The following is a 20,223-nucleotide window of genomic DNA, read 5'->3' on the forward strand; positions in this document are numbered from 1 at the left end:
ATTAAACACAGAGGGTTATTGCCCTAGTTGTTTTTCTGTCCTGAAGACGTAAGAGAACTTGAATGCTCACTGTGGTTAAAGACTTGGGAAAGCTCCTGAAGAGATGACGTTATGGTGCTACCACTAGCATGCTGATGTCCTCCAGCCCTGTACTGCCACTTCCGTGATGACTTAATTTAAGGAATGTAGAAGATTTCATTCTGCTATCCAGCAACTCCGGCAAGATCCATGCAGTATAACAAGTTAAAGGAACAAAAATACGTAGTGTGTAAGTTTTTTAGATAAGTAAAATGCTTGACAAAAACTAGAAATGAAGAAACATCTTAAAATGAAGTTTTTGTCGACTCCATATTATTTTTTCTATTCCTAATATGCAACAAAACTCAGAATTGTTACCTTGGAGTGACCGTTATACTAACAGTGACACCACTGTTTTAACTTTTCATACTGTCTCACTTGCATAGCTGGAAAAATGGCCTTTTTTCTTGTTTTGATTGATAACTCTGTACTTCCATATTAATGCCAGAAATAAGGGCTATGTCTCCTGTTCTTTATTGGGAGCCACTTAAAGATCAGGAGAGGAGAGGTAAGATTACTGTAATGTAATCCGTTCTGAATATAAATAGAGAACTTCAGTCAGTGCAGTTATTAATTCAGTGCCTTTTAGAAACACTATTTACAGTTTGCTAAAACAGCATAATAACAGGAGAACAAGAGAACCAGGTACGCCATTCAGGCGCTGCTCCTAATTGATTGAAAAGTGTTCTGTTTGTAAGCTTAAGTCTGCTCACAGAGAGGGAAATAATGCAAATTCTCATCCTGTTTATACATAATCACTTTTCTGATTTTGATTGGACTTCATTGTTAGCTTTCCCCTCAAAGCAGAGTGAAATTAACCTAGGGTAGTCTCTCATCAGTATCTGAAGTGCTGTTGCTCCCAAGTATCATTTTCTGCACTTGTCTGCGCAGTTCAGTCCTGATCTAGGACTGAAAAACACAGTGTTTCAGTGTGTTATGCATTTCAGCCATTAACCGTGCATTAACCTGTCCCAGAGCAGCAGCCTCACTCCCTCATGGACATGCTCAAAGGTCAGCACTTCTGAACAGCCCCAATAGCAACAGCACCAACCAGTGTGGTACACACCTCTTGCCCCTCCCGAAATACAGCTGAGGCCCATAGGGGATGGGTAGAGCTGGCCGCCAATCTCAAGGCCAGTCTTCCGTTGGTTCTGATAGCTGATAGCAGGATACACAGGAAGTTCAGGTAGGGCATTAGGAAAATTACCAATGACCAAAAAGTCAGACACTGGAACAGGCTTTCCTAAGAGGTGGTTGATGCCCCATGCCTATCAACGTTCAAGAGGCATTTGGACAATATCCTCACATAACATGTTTTAACTTTTGGTTAGCTCGGAAGAGAATCAGGCAATTGGACTCCATTGTTGAAGGTCCCTTCCAACTGAACTATACTAAACTGGTACATGCTGAGGGCTACAAACATTACTGCAGCAGCTGCAATGGGTAAAACATTGATTTCCTCCTTTTGGCATCGATTGACAAAGAGCCCTAGCACAGATACTCATTGTTTCCCTACAGACCTGCCTTGCTCCCTCTATGCTGAAAGGGTCACAGCCTCCCTATGGAGATGCCTTTAAGGCCTGAGTAAAATTAAAAGGAGGGAACCTAATGGCTCTTGTTAAAGATTAAACAGGCACACTGATAGCTCGTTCAAATTAAACTTAACACCTCAGGTTGCTAGTGTCAATTTTCTGAAACGTGGGGAAAAAAGGTAATTGTCAATTAATGAGACCATCGACTTGGGTTTGGTGGAAATCAATAACATGAAACAATATGAAGCTATATAATCTTAATCAGTATTCTATAATGAAAAGGCTTTTAGACAGATAAACAGAGTAATTGGCTGTTCCCTTGTGGCCCATCCTCTAAACTATACAACAGTCCAATTAAAATACAACATCAGGAGCTACACAATTATTTATTCAGGCTTTGTTTCATTTTCTAGGTTTGATCTGTTTTTGTGGGTTGTTGTTTTTATTTGTCTTTTTTTTCCCCCCTATGCACTTGGTTACCTTTGCTAAATCAAAAGTTGCAGATATTGAAACAGCATACACAGAAGTCCACCACAGACCAAAGCCCAGGGATCAACTCAGGTCAGATACCGGAGTCATGCATTTTAGTTATGAAAGGCTTCCAATTCATTGTCTTTCTAATTGTATGTACAAACTTGACCACAGCATTCACATCTCTTGGGCTCCATAGAAAAACCAACATCACTCAAGTAGGAATTCCTCTTTCCAAGATCTGTTGTAAATTCCTCTCAGGGCAATTTCACACCTTTCACAGGAAAAAGAAGATAGGTTTGTGATTAAGTATACTTATTGCCACCAAAGCATAAGAATCCATGTAGTCTTTCAGAAGTAAAAAGAAAATCATTACATTGATATGCTGAGAGTTTTTTGAAGAGGATCAGAAAAGCTGCATGGGTATAACTGTAGAGAGCTCAAGAGAGCTCCCACCCAGGGAAACCTTTTCAGTTACTTCAAAGGCTGATATTTAAATGGTCCTGTTTGGCTAACAGTGCAATAGAAGTTCTAATACTTTTTTTTTTTTTTTTTTAACTTTAAAATATATTTAGGGACTAATGAGACAATGAAATAAGGAGTTGGTGGATCAGATCCAGAGAGGTTGCTCAGTACTGGACAAAATAATGGCACAAGTTTGTCTGCACAGTGACACTAACACACACACACCCCAAGAACTACAGATGTGACCCAACATATTGCATCTGTTAAAAATTTTTACTGCTCAGCTACAAGAAAGAATTCTTCACTCACTGAGTTTGCTCTCCAGCAATCCTACAATATATACAGGTACTACGCAGTAAGATGTAAGAGAGCTGCTGTGAAAGTAAAGCCTCCTATTTTGTTATGTCAGCCCATGATGTCAGAGGCAGTTGGTGGCTGTATAACAGTAGAGGTTGAACATTCCTATCAATATTCCATTACATTTTGTTGCCATGCAACAGATAACAGCAGAGGGGCAGTTTGACTAAACAGTGCCTGACATGGAAGTGTGTATGAAGCAAAGCTATGTCACTGAATTCCTCCGTGTGGGAAAAATTGCACCTACTGACATTCATCAATGCTTGCTGAACGTTTGTGGAGACCAAACAGTGGATGTTAGCAAGCTTGTCAAGTCCTAGGGAACCAATACGATCTTGAAGGTGACAGTTTCCTGGATCACATAATAACTGGTGAACAGACATGCTGTCAAGAGTGTGAGTTGGAACCACAACAACATGTGAATTCCCATAAAAGTTCAAGATGCAGCCCTCAACAGAGGAATTGATATGCACTATCTTCTGGTATATGAAAGGGAGAAAGGGTGATCCTTCTGGATTTCATGGAACCCAGACAAACCATCAACTGTGAACACGACACAACAATGCTGACTAAGCTGAAGGCCTTCTGACTTACATCTGTTCAGACCAAAAAAAGACGGACTGTGTGGAAAATATTTTCCTAGCAATGACACTGTCATAACAGCTGTGAAACAGTGGGTTACCTGCTATGATGCAGACTTTTCAAGTGTGGTGCACAGGCTCTTATTCATTACTGGTGAAAATGCATAACTACTGGGGGTGACTGTTGAAATATAGTGTTTTGTAGCTGAGAATTTGTTCTATCAAATACTGTTATTGTGCTCTTCGTAATTGTTGTAGTTTCCATGGAAATAAATAGGAGGCTTTATTATTGGAGCAACCAACATGTTTTACATTTCCTTAAAAGCAGCATGTAGGTTAGAAGCCAATAAGTAACAGACCAGCGGCTCTTATAAGGCTAGATTTTTAGCCACTTTGACAGAAATGATCCCCAAAATATTTTGGCTATCAAAAAAAAAAAAAAAAAAAAGACAACAAATTGATCACATTCACTTCAAAGAAAAAAATGCACCTTCCTATTTGCCTTCAGGAAATGTATCCCCCGTGAACATCTAAGCAGTGCTACATAGGGGCAGGGGGAAAACTAGTACCTTGCTGTTACAAGCATGAAGGAGCCAGCAGAAATTCTAAACACTGTGATATCTGATATAACAATGCTTTAAAAAAATTGTATGGTTTGCCTCTCTCTGGTAACTCAAGAAAAAACACCACGCCTTAGTATGGATTAAAATTCCAAAAGTGATTTGGAAAGATTATTTAAACCCTCTGAGAAAGAAAAGCATAGCAGAGGTATCAGCATTCCATTAACAATGCGCTTATTACCCACCATCCGCTGAAAGCACTACAGCACTTGAGGTCTCGTTAATATCAGAATCACTCAGTTATTTACAAATAGATTTTCACTCTTGATACTGAAGTGAATCTTAAGCAGTGGGAACGTCACAGCGTGTTGGACACTGTCACACAGGCCATTACGGTTTTAATGTACAAGCTAAGCAGCAGCACAGACACATTTCAGAGAGAGAATAGAAAGTCGTGTTTGAATAGCAGCATGAAACTGTTTAATTAAAGACAGTTTTTTACAGAATTATTGAACTTATTAAATTTAATATCAGGCTTGAAATTAAATACCCCAATGTACCACGCATTAAAATAAAAAAGAGAACTACTTTAGCATCTTCCACTACATTTCAGCTGTATCGTAAGCTTCATACAGATAGAAGGAGAAAGCAAACGGATGGGGGGAAAAGAAAATAAAGCAAACCAGATCACCAGTTCTGGTCTAGAAACAAAGCTGGTGGAAATGATTCACAGCGTCACAGTTGTTCTTGTAGTGCATGAAGCATATCAGCCATTGCCTTATGTGGAAAGAGGGAAATGAGAAGTAGAGCTGATATTACAGGGAATCTCTATTAAAAAGGCAACTGCCCTCAGCTAAGGAAGTTTCTGTAATGGCTATCCCTTTTGTCCTGTTAGAACCATTCTTCTGGGGCTTTCCAGAATTAAAAAAGCTTTGCTGATGTTGGAACATTTATGATGTCGGAATGGCTCTATGGATTCCTTATTTGTTAAAAAACTATATAAACCCTGCGACCTACTTTAACATTTACAGGGCTTGTTAAAGGTCAGCAGCAAACAATCTTGAAAGCAAAGAGGCAGTGGAAGATTAACTTTTCAAAGTGAAAGAAGGAAAGAATCACTAAAAATAAAGGGGAAAAAAACATCAGAATGCCAGTAGCAGCAAGTGGTGAGATGAAATTAAATCATCCCACCCTGCCAAGCATCCTCATTCTTCTCCTGCAAATACCACAGCTTTTATCATGCAGCTGTCAAATATCAAGACACTGTTTATCATGGAATAGGCAAGTGCAAAATTCAGCACTGGAATTTTCACATCCTGCAATGGTATATTTATACAAATAAAAGGAAGCCCTTTTAAATATGAGTGCAAAAAACCTCACAGGTTACAGAACCTCCATTAATTTTGAGATGATGGTCAATCCCACAATCAAGTTCATAGTATGCCAGAATTCTCTGGTTTCAGTAACAGCACAGGAGATGTGGACAGGCAGAATTCAGTCTCAGAAGAAGCATTAGAGATTTAGGAATTCCAGTGAAGTAACATAAAAATCAGTTTTGATTTGGTGTGATAAATACAGCAATAAAATGAGTATTTTTCAAAGGGATTGCCAGTTACATTTAAAATACCTGTCATTTTGCAGAGGAAAAAATGAGATGTGAGAAAGGCAACACAAGTTTTGATCGAATCCTTGGACAGCTTGAAGTAGTTTGCCTACACTGTCTCTCATTAAGTTCTGATCATTGCAGTCTTCTCTGCAACAATCTAGGCCACAGTCTGGTGAGGTAGGCGAGATTGCACAGCCAAAGAAATGCAGTATGGGACTGTGTTTTGCTGTATTCTTCCACCCAAAGTCCTATACAGCACTCTGCAAATGTTATATTGCACCCCAAGAGAGTTATGCTATGAAATCACCATTTGCTATCTTGGAAAAGAGAAAAACAAAACATTGCTTGATGATTTTGAAGGTCTTTTCCAACCTGAGCAATTCTATGATTATGAATGTATGATTTAAGAAACTGAAATGAATAAAGCACCACCACCATTCTCTTTGCCAGCCTTCCAGAAAGAGCTGCAGACTTTGGCAGATACCACAGGTTTTGTGTAACAGGTTTACAAGACCTTATTATGCCCATTTTAAAGGCTCATGAATGAAGAAACTGAACTATAAAACAAATTCCAAACTCAGAAATAGCTAGCAACAGAACTCCAAACATATCTGCAGAGTAGCAACTGCCTGCACAGCTTCATATGCCTCTTAAAAACCTTTCAACACCCAAAGCTTTCTGCCCCACAGCATGCTTCTGAGTTTGAATGTCATCCCAGCTGTGCTTCTGAATCTCAAAAAGTAGACAGGTATCACAGACTGTGTGGTTTCACATTTGGATTACTTTGCAGAGCACCTATAGCAAACACCATTTAAAATCTCCAGTAGACCAAGATCTAGAAAGAAATATTGCTTCATTTAGTAAAAGCTTGAAGTCAGTTAAGGAAAGATAACACACAGAAACAGACAACCTCAAGTGAGCTACTAGTTCTGAGAAAAGACGTTAACACATCAGAATGCATCACGATTTAAATATTCTTTCCATTCACTGGGAATTGATTGTTACTGAATCTCAGAAGGAACCACTAAAGAAACTTTTCACAACAGATTCCCTCTTCTTATCCACCATCAGCACTCTAGTTTTTTTAAACCTCTGACTGAATAGGATCAAATTGCTCAGGTTGGAAAAGACATCCGATTTCATTCTGTTTACAGATCCCGAAATAAATCAAGACGTAGCATTAACAATGTTAACGCTCTCTTCTTCGGCATCAGATCAATTGCCTTGTTCTCCCCTTCCTGCACCTCCCCAACTCTGACCCCAGTGTCAGCCACAGAAGAACAGGTATTTGTGGAAACTGACCTGTCTGCAATTTTCTGGAAAAAGAATGAAAAGCTGTATACAACTGCCCCTTCTAAAAGGTTGGCTATTACTACTTTCAAGGACGTGCATGTGATTAGATAGTCATATGAAAAGAATTTGGCATACGAGAATGATAACAGTTGGAAATGCTATAGATAGAAGGAGCATCTCTGCAAGCAGAAGACGTGTAAAATTGTGTTATGTACAAAAACAGCATATGAGAGTGGTATTGGGAGGAAGGAGGGACAATTATTCACTGATTGAAAAAATCAAAGAGGAAAAAAGGGGTAGCTGTACGCTACTCCTTTTCTTGTGATTTGAGATTTCAGATTGTAAAGGGAATTCATGACTCAGGTTTCATATAACTCAGTAACCTTCTCTCTGTCCTACTGCTACACATGCATCATGCACACATTAAGAGTGCAAGACTGAGAAGGAAAATATTTCTTCAGCTATCTCTGTGGCTGTGGCATTCTGCTCCTGTCAATGTGGCAAATGGAACCTACCACAGCGTACTCATCTGTACTGAGAGAGAAATTACTCCTGCCCATCAGTCACAGAATACAAGTGATACAAAATCTGTTCCCATGATGAGTAAATCAGAGTTAAATAAGGTCAGGATGTCTTCAATGTCTGCTGGGAACAAACCTCATTTAAGGTTATTACATTCTTGTCAAAGTCTTGACCGGAGTCAGTTTACGCACTTCTCTTTCCACCCTTCCTGCTTTACTTTTTAATGTTGTCTTCTCTAAGTGGGTATCTTGCCACATTACGATAAAGACAGCTTTAAATTCAAATAGTATCCACTCCAAGTTTGCAAATGGAAATGGAGAAAAAAAAAAAACAGAAAAATGGAAAAAAAAAAGGAGTGAGATTTCTCCCTCACACTTTAAAAAAGTGTCAGTGTCCTAGATGTCCAACAGGAGACTGATTCCTACACCTGCAGGGCTGCAACCCCGAAAAGAGAAATCTGACCATAATTTTTAGAAACAGAAGCTGAAGCTGCAGATAAAAATTGTAGTGCAATTTGAAGAACATCCTTCCCCTCTTCATCAGGTGTAACTGCCCAAATATATCCTAGGTACTCCAAGTTGGGTTGAAGATCATTTTCCTGTCAACTCGTTACTCATAGATCTGGTTTCCAGTGTGGTGAAGAGATGTAATTCAGCACAGGTCACCATCTCAGACCAAGTGCTTGTTCAGAACAAACTGAGGGCAAGGACAGTTAGTTTCTCTGAACTAAAAGCTTTCTCATGATCTCAAATCAAACCAATGACTACTAATGGACTCCAAACAGATCATTCTGAAAAGCTGTCCATTTTTCCCCATACCAAACTGTCCTTACAGAACCTCTTATCACCATCTAATGTTTTGGTTATTTTTTTCCATGCTGCAGGGAGAAGTCAAGTAAAAAAAAAAAACCTGTTCTTTTACTCTGAAAATGCTTTTTAAGTTGAAAGTTATCTCAACAGGTCATTTAAAAGAGTTGCTGGTGTGACAGAGACTCCAACTATTTGGAAACTCTACAGCAGTACGAACATATCCCCCTCACCTGCCAGCAGCTCACTCACTGCTGTTGTTCTCCCCCCGTCATACTCCATGATCTACAAGGATACAATTCACTTCTGTGGCAAAAAAAAAAAAAAAAAAAAAAACAACCAGCATTCCAAACAAAAGGTTAAAATCTTGACCTGGGAATAGCAGGCTCATTTAAAGACTTATTTTCCTCTTGCACCTGTTTCAACAGAAAAGAAAGAGCATTTTATGTTGGCTTCCCCTTTCACAAAAATCCTAACACATTATCACAGCTAGTCATCAGTCACAGGGCTACAGCGCTTCAGGAATAAATCAGTGGGCAAAGCAAGGAAAAACGCATTGGGCTGTGCAGGTGACAAAACTGAAGAGCCGCAGGGCAGTGAGGAGCTGCGCTGGAACCACTGGCCCAGCCAGGGTCCCCAGGGCCACCCACCTCACGTGCACCAGGACATGTGAAGCTGTGATAAGCAGACAAGGCAATCTGGGTGTTTTCACAAGCTTTACACAGCTGTCTGGAAACAGTTCAGAGGGCACATCTCACTTCAAGTGGAATTCAAAGCACCCACTGAATCAGCAGGAGGTTTCTCGTTACACTTCAAGGCCAGTCTGAAAGCAAAGCAAAGATCTCAACACCTACAATTTTCACTTCTTTCAATATTTAGCACCCATAAACCTAATTCCTGGTTTAGATAGCATGTCCTTTTAAAGACATCCTACTGCTGTTGGGGAAATTTGGAATGGTTTCCACACCAGGACACCATCATGACAGGAAACATCAAGAAAACTTCAAATAAGAAGAAGAGAAGGGAACTAGAGGGAAAAGAAGCGTTACTAATGCTCCAGGTTTTCTTTTGAACTTCAGCCACCCCACAGCTCGAACCCTACCGCTCAGCAGCAGCCCAAGGCAGACCCGGGGCTCTCAGAGGGATGCCCGGCCCGGCGCTCGGCAGCCCTCTACTGGGCTGCCTGCAGCAACAACAGCAGCCGGAGCTTCCACAGATCCCCCGAGTGGAAAATCCCAGCGCTGGAGCACTCCCACCCCGGGTCCCAGCATCACAAGGCTGGCCAGGGACCTCCAGGAGGAAAAGCAGCGACGCCGACACCGCTCCCGCAGAAAGCTCTGCTTGAGCAGAACAACTCATTTGCTATTTACTGCTCACAGGTTTTGTCAGGAACGCTTCGCTGCGCAGGACAGCTCAAGAAGGTGCTTCAAAACACAGAACTGTGGATACAGCACTGACTGGGAAGCTGCAGGTGCCAAGCCAGCAGAGAACACGGGAGCAGGCTCCTCAACCTTCCTCCTCCCTTCCCAACTAAGCTTTAAGTGCTTCTTTTTAATAGCACATGTCAGCATGCCAGGTGGTTAGCTTGCATCGTGTGACACAAAACGAGAGCAAGCCTCTCAGTTAATCAAACACCAACCTCTCATGCCATATTAATGATACCTGGATCTGAGCCGAGAGAAGTGACGTCAGAGTGCCAAGATCCCTGCACTTTCCCCTCTGCCTAAATCACTGGGCTACATCCAAGTTGCCAGAAACGTGGTGCGCTCCTGTATGCTCTCACAAGGCATCTGTAACAATACCTTGCTAGCATCTCTTTCTCCCTAAAGCCTGAGAATGTCAGGAGAGCCTCGCAGCACTTACCAGCCCCAAGCCCTGCCCTCAGGCTCCATACAAGTTCACACATATGCTACAGGTTCTGCTCAGCTGGACAGTGCATCCTTCCATCTGCGTGAAATGGGAGTGGTGGAGAAGTTAACTCCATGTGGTTATGCCCACACTTCCTGCAGAAAGAGGCAAGCTCTCTCTCTGGCTGCACAGCTGCTTTGGGGCAGTGCTGGCAAGGCATCACCAGGGCTCGCAGGAACATCTCCTGCACTACCTTTGTGGGCACGCTGCTTAACCCAAGGACCAAACTCCATTTTGACTGCAGTTGGGTTCAGGTAACCACAACCTTCAAATGTCGGCTAGATTTCACAGGAAACAGATTTATTTCCATAAAATAAGCAAGATTTTTAGCCAATATCGAGCCTTGGTAAGTGCATCTTTTCCTTTTCAGCATAAGGATACAAGATTCATACACTGGAAGCACTTAACTGATTAAATCCATCAAATATTTTAAGCAAAAAAAAAAACAGCCCCCAAATGCTACGAACATAACACTGCAATAACAGTGACACTATTCTCAAGTTATACACACACATACATATATACACATACACACACACAGTCCACACTCAAGTAAACTTACAGACTCCATTTGCATTTCCCAGAGGCCTAAGTTTACAGTGTTGTGTTAACACTGTATTAAATGTTGGGATTTTGTTCATTAGGTTTTGGAGAGACCATAAGAGGTGCAGGATACTACATACCATCACTTTCCAGTTCTGAGCATGTACAAATTTGACTTAACCAAAGATGATTGCTTCACATAACTAGCTAAAATTATTCCAGTTTCATGCTTAACAAATAGAGGAATTTTTAAGGGGGAAAAAAAAAGCTAATAAAGAAAAATCAATAAAGTCTTGAGTAGCAGCCTTCCCTTCCTCATATCTCTGGAGACGTTGGGGCAGGGGGAAAGAAAGAAACATCAGCAGTTTATATAGGGTACAAAAAACAGTCTTGGGGTTCAAACTTCTGCATAGGGTTATCACCTTTACAACAAAATGTAAGTTCCAGCATGGGGAAAGCAGCAGAACTCAACTACATTATCAGTTACTTAGATACTGATACAGGGATGAATAGGTATTTTGATAAATGGCACATACAGCTACACATTTTGGTCTCTTCATCTTCTTCCTGCCTCTTGAAAGCCCCCAAAGACTTATTCCAAAGGTGAGGTCTCTGTGCTAGAAGGTAAGTTGGTCTATTCATCTATTGTCCCTACTTCACAAAGCTTCCAAGATAGTCTTTTCAAAATCCCAGATCCTAAGACCCTCTTACAAGTCACGGAATCATCAAGACCAAGTTTTTGCCATTACCTGCAAGCTTGATTTAATGTTTTATGAGAAGAAAATGCACGTTATTTCCTTCTGGAGATGACCTGTGAAAAAAAGATGTCTTCTTTAACTAACAGAACCCAAAATTACAAAGTCACCTAAAAGTTTTGCAGCAGGAATATCCTGCTGAATGTTACATACCTCGAGCTAAAACTGAAAACCATCAGTGTGTTAGTTGTACAGGGAGGGCATAGTAAGACAGAAAGAAGTAGACGTAATACAGTCTTAGCTAAACTCTTCTCAACTAGGCAACATGTAGCTGGATAGAAAGAGAACAGGTCTCCCGTGAGATGGGAAAGTAGTACAACTGCTTGAGAATCCTCCACATTAGTAAAGTAAGTGCCTTTGTCTTCACTGTGATCAGAAAATTACAATTAAGACACACACACACACACACACTAGCGTAAGAATGCTCCCAATAAAAATTACTCTAGAGCTCTATCTGATGCTTAAGTAGTGGAGGAAGAATGTTATTTATTGAAAGAGTACTACCTGAGAGGGCAAGGACGTAAAGCCCTCAGTTTTACAGTTCATCCTTAAGTTCATGAACAGCTTTGAAAAGAAACCTTCCCTTTCAGGATAAGGGTGGCTTTGTGATCCAGAGCAGCCAGTCCTGGAGACAGTCCAGCCAACCATGCAGTCACACTGGCAGGTAGAGCAGTGCTTCAACTTGTTTGCAAACAGCCGAAATCAAGACAGGCAGCCAGGCTGAGAGTACAGATGCTTATGAAATGTTAAGTGGGCATTTCACTCCATTTTGAGGCAGAATTAACAGCCTCATGTACCAGCCTTATGATTTAATCGCCTGCTATAACACTGATAGTTTAGCAGTTCAAGATACCATCATTGTTAACACACTGATATACCGACTCAATTTCGTTTCTGACCTGGATTTATGGCACTGTGCGTTCTTATTTAGTACCTCAGTCTGTAGCTGTAAGTAAGTGAGATTCACCTGCCACATTTTTTTTCAGTCCATTAGAAATAAAAATAAAAATAAACCACTTTCTTTTTTCAGCTTTAGAACTTGACCAATAGCTACAGGTCCAAAATATTTGATTAAAAACAACTGGCTGAGATCTACATCAAAATGAGTAATGTGTTGTAGAAATATATATTCTCCTGCATTTGTGACTTCCTCTGTCTGTAATTATTACATAAATGGTGAGAAACATCTGCTGCTTCAGCAGGGCAATAAGGTTTGCCACTTTCACTCACAAAACAGAATTCTGACACTCTTGCAGTTCAAAAGCCTATTACTAGGATAAAATACATTCTCTAGTAATTGATATAGATTTATCTTCTGGCAGAAGCTTCCCATTGGCCCTTCACCGAGAGATGTCTTTACATTTGGGTGATGCACATTACTTGCAGTTACTGTGCCAAGGCAAGTGGTAAAACTATCGTTGCCCCTATCCTACGTGCAAACACCCTCAGGGAAAAACAGATGGTTATTGACTCGCTTCCCAACGTTACTGTATTAACAAGATCCACTGATAAGAGGTTTCCCACACTTAAGTTACAAGAACCTTTCTTCTGGAATCCGCCAGGCACTTGGAGGCTATTTATGCTGCCATTAACAGCATATGCTGTGCACACATACAACACTTAGTGACAGAATGATTTGCAGGGCATGGAGGAGGCTAGAGAAAAGGGATGCTGAGCTGTCAAAGCAACATCTCATTATATCATATAAAGATAGTGAAGAGGAAAGAATAGGGCAGAGGGAGAAGTGGAATAAAAACAATTTAAATAGCTTTCATGCTGTTTCTAGGAGACCACATAATATAGCTGCTGAACGGAAGATGCACACTGTCAGCAGCAGGTACACGCCAGCAATAATACAGCAGGGCTGCGGGTGAAAGAGGGGGGAAATGGGGTACACGCTGGGTCAGTACTTTCTTCCAATTTCAGGCTACTGATTTCCCTCAGAGAGAAAAATTAAATAAAGCATGAGGAAGCCTACATAACCACTGGAGAATTCAAACGAGGAAGCATCTCAGCTTTCACTAAAGTGATGATAGTAATAAATTAAACAGAAACCCGGTATTACAATTTGGGTAGATGTCAAAGTGCTTTACAATTCTATCAGAAACACTAAGGTAGACTCTTTGAGTGCAAGACTGAGCTGACACTCCAGGTCATTTGTTTTTGCAGAAAGAAGAACTTTTTTGGCCAGCAGAAGAGTATGGCTGCATTGAATCTGTGCCTTAAGAAGAGACAGATGATACTGAAACGTTGCTCTCCAGCCTCAGGCCATTCACAGAAGCAGCTCAGGAAATGTTTTTACAGATGAGAAGACATGCCAGGTACATAAAGTCCCAGCTACAAAGAACAGACAGCCTCACTGCTAATTTCTTTCTCTGCTCTTTAAGAAACCTGTCTTTCTATTTGAAGTTACCTGGCATGTTCAATCACCTTTTTGTGGACTCAAAAAAAGCCTGACAAGTTTTATATTATTTATACATTGCGATCCTATTTTTCGGTATTACTTTTCAAGTATCTTCTACCTCCAAAAGCTTAAAAAGTTACAGTTTGGTTTTTCAACCATTTCTATTTATAAGAATAGTCAATTCTGTTCCATACACAAAGAATAATGTGGTTCAAGGAAGACCTGAACCATTTGGCTACTACCATAGAATACGTCAACAGCAGAGCTTGGAATAGATCACCGTTGTCCCAGTTCCCAGCCATTCGCTTTAGCTGTGTGACCACAGGAGTAGAGGCAAATCCAGGCTGAGAGTGTTGCCAACTGGCCATCAGACAAGAAAAGCAGGTCACTTAAAGAGCTCCTCTGTGGAAGGCTTGCACTGCTGGACAGCACGTCGACAAGAGCGATTTGACTTGGGAAATCAGAGTAGGGCTTAGCAAATAGCATACCGACAGAGAAATTCTTGATGATATTAGCCTGGTAGACTGTGTAAGCACATACATATGTATGTACGTAGTGGATTACACTAAGAGCCACAGGCAACTTTAATGAAATTCCTTCATACCAGAAAAAATAACATTTTTCAGCACAGAGCTTAAGACTGACTGGAAACTTAGTGGCTATGACTCCACCGTTTCCCAGCCCGATTCCTTTGCACTCATTTAGCTATAGTCAGTTTGGAAACTGACACACGAAACACTACTTGCAACAAAAAGATAGAAAACATGACACAGCTCAGGTCTGCAGCATTTACGACTTGGTGTGGCGCTTACTTGCAAAGATTCAGCCTGACAACAAAACTTCATCACTGATAGAGATGTATCTCTGTCAACAACACTTTAACTACCGGGAAAAACGCCACACATTCATGACAAAACCAAACTGCTTATAGGAATACACTCATTCAACAACGTGGATGCAAACTGAAAGTCACATCTCAGATAACATGCTTCAGCTGGCATCTTCTTGTCAACATCAGTCCAGTATGAAGATAAAACTCAGGTTAGTTTCAGAAATATCAACTGCACAGCGGTACCCGAATTAAAATGCAACTTTACTTTTGGAACTAGATCTGCACAAATAATACATCCAGGTAAAATACAACACACTTGCACTCAAAGGCAATCCCAAACAAGTGATCCACTAAATCCCCCAATTCCTTGAATGAGAGATTCCCAAACTGTGGGTAAGTAGTCCTAAAGCTTCCCACAGAAGTACACAATATAATTCTATCTTGCAGAAGATATAGAACAGCAAAAAAAGGCTATATGCCTCCATGGAGACAGATTATAGGGCTCACACAAGATGCTGCATTTCAAATTGGTGCAAATCATTTGATTTAAGGAACTATCCATGCACGCTCTTTACTCACAGCAAATGTAAAAATTTCAATTAGGAACACTACAGTTATTCGGAAAGTAAATTCCCCAAGGTTTGTTGTATACTGCAGAGCTGCAAAGACCCACTGCTTTTAATAAAGTTTTATTCCACAAGGTTCGATCTGTCAGCAGCAAAGAATGAACATCTCTACTAGGCCTGAAGACTGCAGAAGGGATAGCACAGACTGCTCAGACGACTCATGCTCACTGACAGACCGATCATAGCATGTTGGCCAATAAAATTTTAATGCTTAATGCATAAAGACTGTAAAAGAACAAACTGGTCTGCAAGCTCCCAAGAGGGGCTTCCTGCCATTAAGCAGCAACACAGCTTTTCAACCAGACCGCATAACCTTGTGCTAAGGCTTAGCACACCGGATGCTAATTAGCAGTGCAGGGTCAGAAGGAACAGCCATACCCCAGAATGTGCTAAGGGCTCATTCCTGGAATGCGTAACAGTTGCAGTCTGACAAAGTTAAGCCACTTCTCCCTTAAGAATTAGGGTAACAAACAGAGCATGTACACAGAGACTTCAGGAAGACTTTTACACAAGGGTAAGACCACAGAATTGAGGAACAGCTTAGGTTGGCAGCAGCCTCTGGGACCACCAGGTCCAACCCCTCCTCAAGAGAGAAAATCAAGAGCAAGGTGCTCAGGACCACATCCAGGCAGCTTCTGAAGACCTTCAAGGAAAAGATCTCACAGCCTCTCTGGGCAGCCTATGCTAGTGTTCTGTTACCCGTACAGCACAGAAGTGCATCCCGGTGTTCAGACAAACCCTTGTGTGCTCCTGTTTGTGCTGGCACCAGGTGCCACTGAAAAGAGGCTGGCTCCATCCTGTGGTCTTTCACTGGACTCTCTCCAGTGTGTCCACGTCTCATGCACTGGGGAGCCCAGAACCAGGCACAGTACTCCAGGTGTGGCTTCACCAAGTCTGAATAAAAGGGAAGGATCATCTCCCTCAACCCGGCAACGGGTTAAAGAAGTAGGAGAACGGTCAGGGTCACTAAGTCATCAAACAGAAGAGATCTGCTCATCTAACCAGAAATGCTAGCTACTCATAATGGATCACATTACAGAAGCTCTAATCATCAGAAGATTTTATTGCCATGACCTTTCTTGGGTAATTTATGGGAAAGGGACAGAAAAGCAAGGTGGTGGTAGCAATTAACAGTATGCTGTATTAAATGGTCAGCAACAGAGCTCTGAAACAGCAGAAAAAGAAACAACAGATACAGCCAGGAGCTGCAGTACCCGGGCAACAAAATAAAGTGACCATACTGCCCTTTAAAAGCAGACATTTGAGGTGACAATCTACTTGAAAGCAGATCAGTACTCAAACACACTGCAACAGATCAGCGTGCCACCTCTTGCAGAGACAAAGGTGCTTCACGCTACTTAAAACAGACCTGCTCCTCTCTGGAGATGGCTGCCCTTCAATGCTTGAATAGCTGCAGCTCCCGACACCTGCCTTCTAACACACAAAGGGCATGCTATCAAGGCTAAGGAGAAAGGAAAGGTGTGTGCGTGCACAGAAGGAATAAAGGCAAACACAAGTTGGACAAAGGAATCGTAAAATTAAGTAAAAATATCACACTAGGGGATCAAAAGCTTTGTGGCAGATGCGGAAAGCCACGCTCAAAGCAGCTTTCGGGAGGAAGTTATCAGCTTTAAACCCTCCGTCCCGTTCGCTCGGACGCGGGCAGACGCACGAGCGCGGGGTTCCACCGCCGGAGCCCCGCGGCCGTCCCAACGCCCGGCGCTCGGGAAGTGCTGCAGCGCCCCCCCGCGGCCGCTCGGCGCCGTACCGCTCTGACGCGGCTCTGCCGGCCCGGTTCCCGCCGCACAACGTCCGCGCTCCGCCATGAAAGGCCGCGGTGCACACTGCCACCCTCAAGGGGCCTTCTGCATCTGAAATCTTTACTGGGTTATTCCGACAATATTAAACAGTTAACTCAGAATAGATTGAATGGATTTAGGTCACAAGTGGATCTGTAAGAGAAACCTGTCGTTTCGCTGCAGTATTCCTAAAGCACACTGTTCCTAACTCCCCCCTTTCAGGAGGGCATCCACGCAGCACCAGCTGGCAGCCAGCGACTGATGCAATCTTCTCAAATCGTGCTGGAGGACACAGGCTCTGGAGTGCCCTCCATCCCTGACGTGCTCATTACCAAGAGGCACAGTGCCTGACTCACAGACACCAGGCACAGCAACGTGGCACACCCGTTGCAAGGCATTTGATTTTATTAGGAAAACGCTATTAGAAGAAACCAGAAAGCAGCAAAGAGCAACAACAGAAAAGATAGTATTTTACGGTATTTCATACCAAAAACAGAGATCTGCTTCTGTCATGGGATATCTGCAATCACTCCTGCAACTGTATGATCTCTGGTAATTCCGGTTGGTCCCTGCTGGTAGGTAGCAGCTTCTGAGCAACATTCCTGCTATTCGGTCCCATCAATTCCAGCTGTCATTTCAGCACAGTCCTGATGGCCATTTTTCAGGAGCAATTTCTCCCAAGGCATCTCTATTCCTGTTGTGCTCTCAGTATCCTTCTCATTTTGTTAGTCTTGGTATCGCTGTCAGTCAAAACAGTTCCCATCTCAGACTTCAAGAGAACTCGCAGCATTTACTGCACCACTGCCTAGCCAAGCCAATTCCAATATTACAGTTCTCTCCCTCACACTAGCAAAGCAAGCATGGCCGGGACACACATTTCCCAGGCCACCCAACAAGTCACACATGGAATATTAATACTGACACTTCTAATCAGTATTCAAACAAGCAGAACTGCAGGCAGAAGCAAGAACTCTCAATGACATAAACTTAGCTTTGCAAAACACAGTCACATTTAAAAAAACTTTCTGATTACACAATTCAAAGGCATAGTCCAAGAATCTAAATCTACTCCTGATTCTGAACCGATGAGTCAAGATGATCTATGTTTTACATTTCGGAATTTGATCTCCAAGCTCATGGAATCATCAGCCCAGGCTGCTGACCAGAATTCTAACTTCAACTATGCACTGTCGCTAGTGCATTATATGCATTACTTAGAAAGACCAAAATCAGAATTATAACCATATATATGTACACAGAGCATATGACCATTTTCCCACAAGCAGCTCCTTCCAGCTCCATAGAAGTTGCAGAGAGCTGCATTTCACTTACCTCTCTATATCATAATTGCCAGACAGTACATGAAATGGCAGAGCAACAAATTAGAACTTAATGTCAAAACTGCAACGAATACTCAACAAGAAGGGATAGAGCAGCAGACACATAATACTATTTGGCTCATAAGCTCTTTAACAATGGCTGTCAGTATAAATGCTATATCAAGAATAGATTCTTCTCTTAAAGAAAAATATAAAACACATTTATGATTCCCATGGACATGTCATGATATTTAAACAGTAAGCTGCTACTAAGAACCTCAGCACATGCTGGGTTCTTTAAGCTGTCCAGAATGGTTATGAGCAGTTGTGTTCCAAAAGTCACTGAACTGGAAACAAAGCTCAAAACATCATTTGCTGCAATGTTACAAGCTTCTATTCAAAATAAAATAACACCTATTTTGTTACATATATACGCATACATATATTATATATATATATATATATATCAGCTACACTTATACATTTGAAAAAATCCATTCCCTGCATATATCCAGAGCATGTCGTTGCAAATGAGATTTTTAATTAAAATTGGCATTTCTGAGCCTCCTACTGACTGACAGCCTCCTCCTCAGATGGCTAAACTGGTTTCCAAGAGAGATGGCAGAAAGAAACAAAATCAAAATGCTTGTCTTTAACAATGCTCTGCTAGGGCCAGTATCAATAGCAGGAAGCTGCACAGCTGACCACTTTGAAAGTCTTTTCTAACAATTGCTCAAGATATCACAAACAATACAGGAGGCTTTTTATTCCTAACCCTACATGCAGGATGACCAGGTAGGACAATTTTAATCAAAAGCCACGTTGTTAAAGAGAACACAGAACATTATCAGCACTGCAGTGGGTGCGGCCCTCTTCAAATGCAAAAGTAGGTTTCGGGACTGGCCAGAGTAGGTGAGGAGTGGTCGGCTCAGCTCTCAGCAAAGCCTTATCTCTCACAGATAAGAGGCAAAGATAGGCCCTCAAGTCAAATCATGAAGGAAAAAAAAAAAAAACTTCCTTGACCTGATCACTTCCCCAGTTTAATGCAAAGAATTTGTACTGAATGCCATTACAGTACCTTCGGGAGGTTCTTCCCGCAGATGAGGGGGCAGATCTTCACTTGTCGTCTCAGTTTCATCTTCCACCATCTGTGTTTCTATGCTAGGTCCCTGCAGAACAGAACAAGAGGAGGTAAGTTGGAGAACATTGGGAAAGGAAGCACAAAACTAATTACTGGATTAGATAATATGCCAGACGGTAAGGACACGAGGGGCTCCCTTCAGCTCACAAAGAGCACTGCTGGTAGATTTGTCTGCGGTCTGATTACTTAGAGGAGGGGCAAATAAATAAATAAATAAATAAATAAATAAATAAATAAATAAATAAATAAAAGACTTCTCAAACTAACAGAACCAGCAACTAAAAAAGTATGAGGGTCTGAGCGAACTAAACCAAACTGATACTTTAGAAATTGTCACCCTTCGTTTATAATGCATATGATGGAATCATCATTTCAAATCCTCCTTTCCCAAGGGTAGCCATGGATTCACCATCGGTTGAAAGTTTCAAGAAAAGAAATATGATCTTTAATTTAAAAGGATTCATGTACATCTCACCAAGACATTGGTGCCCTGCTGAATGCAGTAGATAAACATGAGTTATACAAATGGTTCCAACACCTCATTTTTCACAGAAAGACAAAGCAAACTTGCTTACTGTCTCCTAACCCAACCAGGTCTATTGACTACACAGTCTTCCCCTATCAG

General features: G+C 41.6%; 1 protein-coding gene across 2 annotated transcripts in view; it reads right to left on the reverse strand.

The window, feature by feature from the left end:
* The window catches only part of LOC109367742 (transmembrane protein 263-like), a 218,932-nt gene that overhangs the window by 155,380 nt on the left and 43,329 nt on the right, over positions 1–20,223 (reverse strand). For both annotated transcript variants that reach the window (XM_085224765.1, XM_085224764.1), the window contains one exon: positions 19,536–19,626. In XM_085224765.1, the coding sequence (XP_085080891.1) occupies positions 19,536–19,605 (70 nt within the window). In that variant the 5' untranslated portion in view covers positions 19,606–19,626. The remainder of the gene's footprint in view (positions 1–19,535; positions 19,627–20,223) is intronic.

The sequence above is a fragment of the Meleagris gallopavo genome, chromosome 5 (assembly GCF_905368555.1).
Source record: "Meleagris gallopavo chromosome 5, MGAL_WU_HG_1.1, whole genome shotgun sequence".
NCBI lineage: Eukaryota > Metazoa > Chordata > Aves > Galliformes > Phasianidae > Meleagris > Meleagris gallopavo.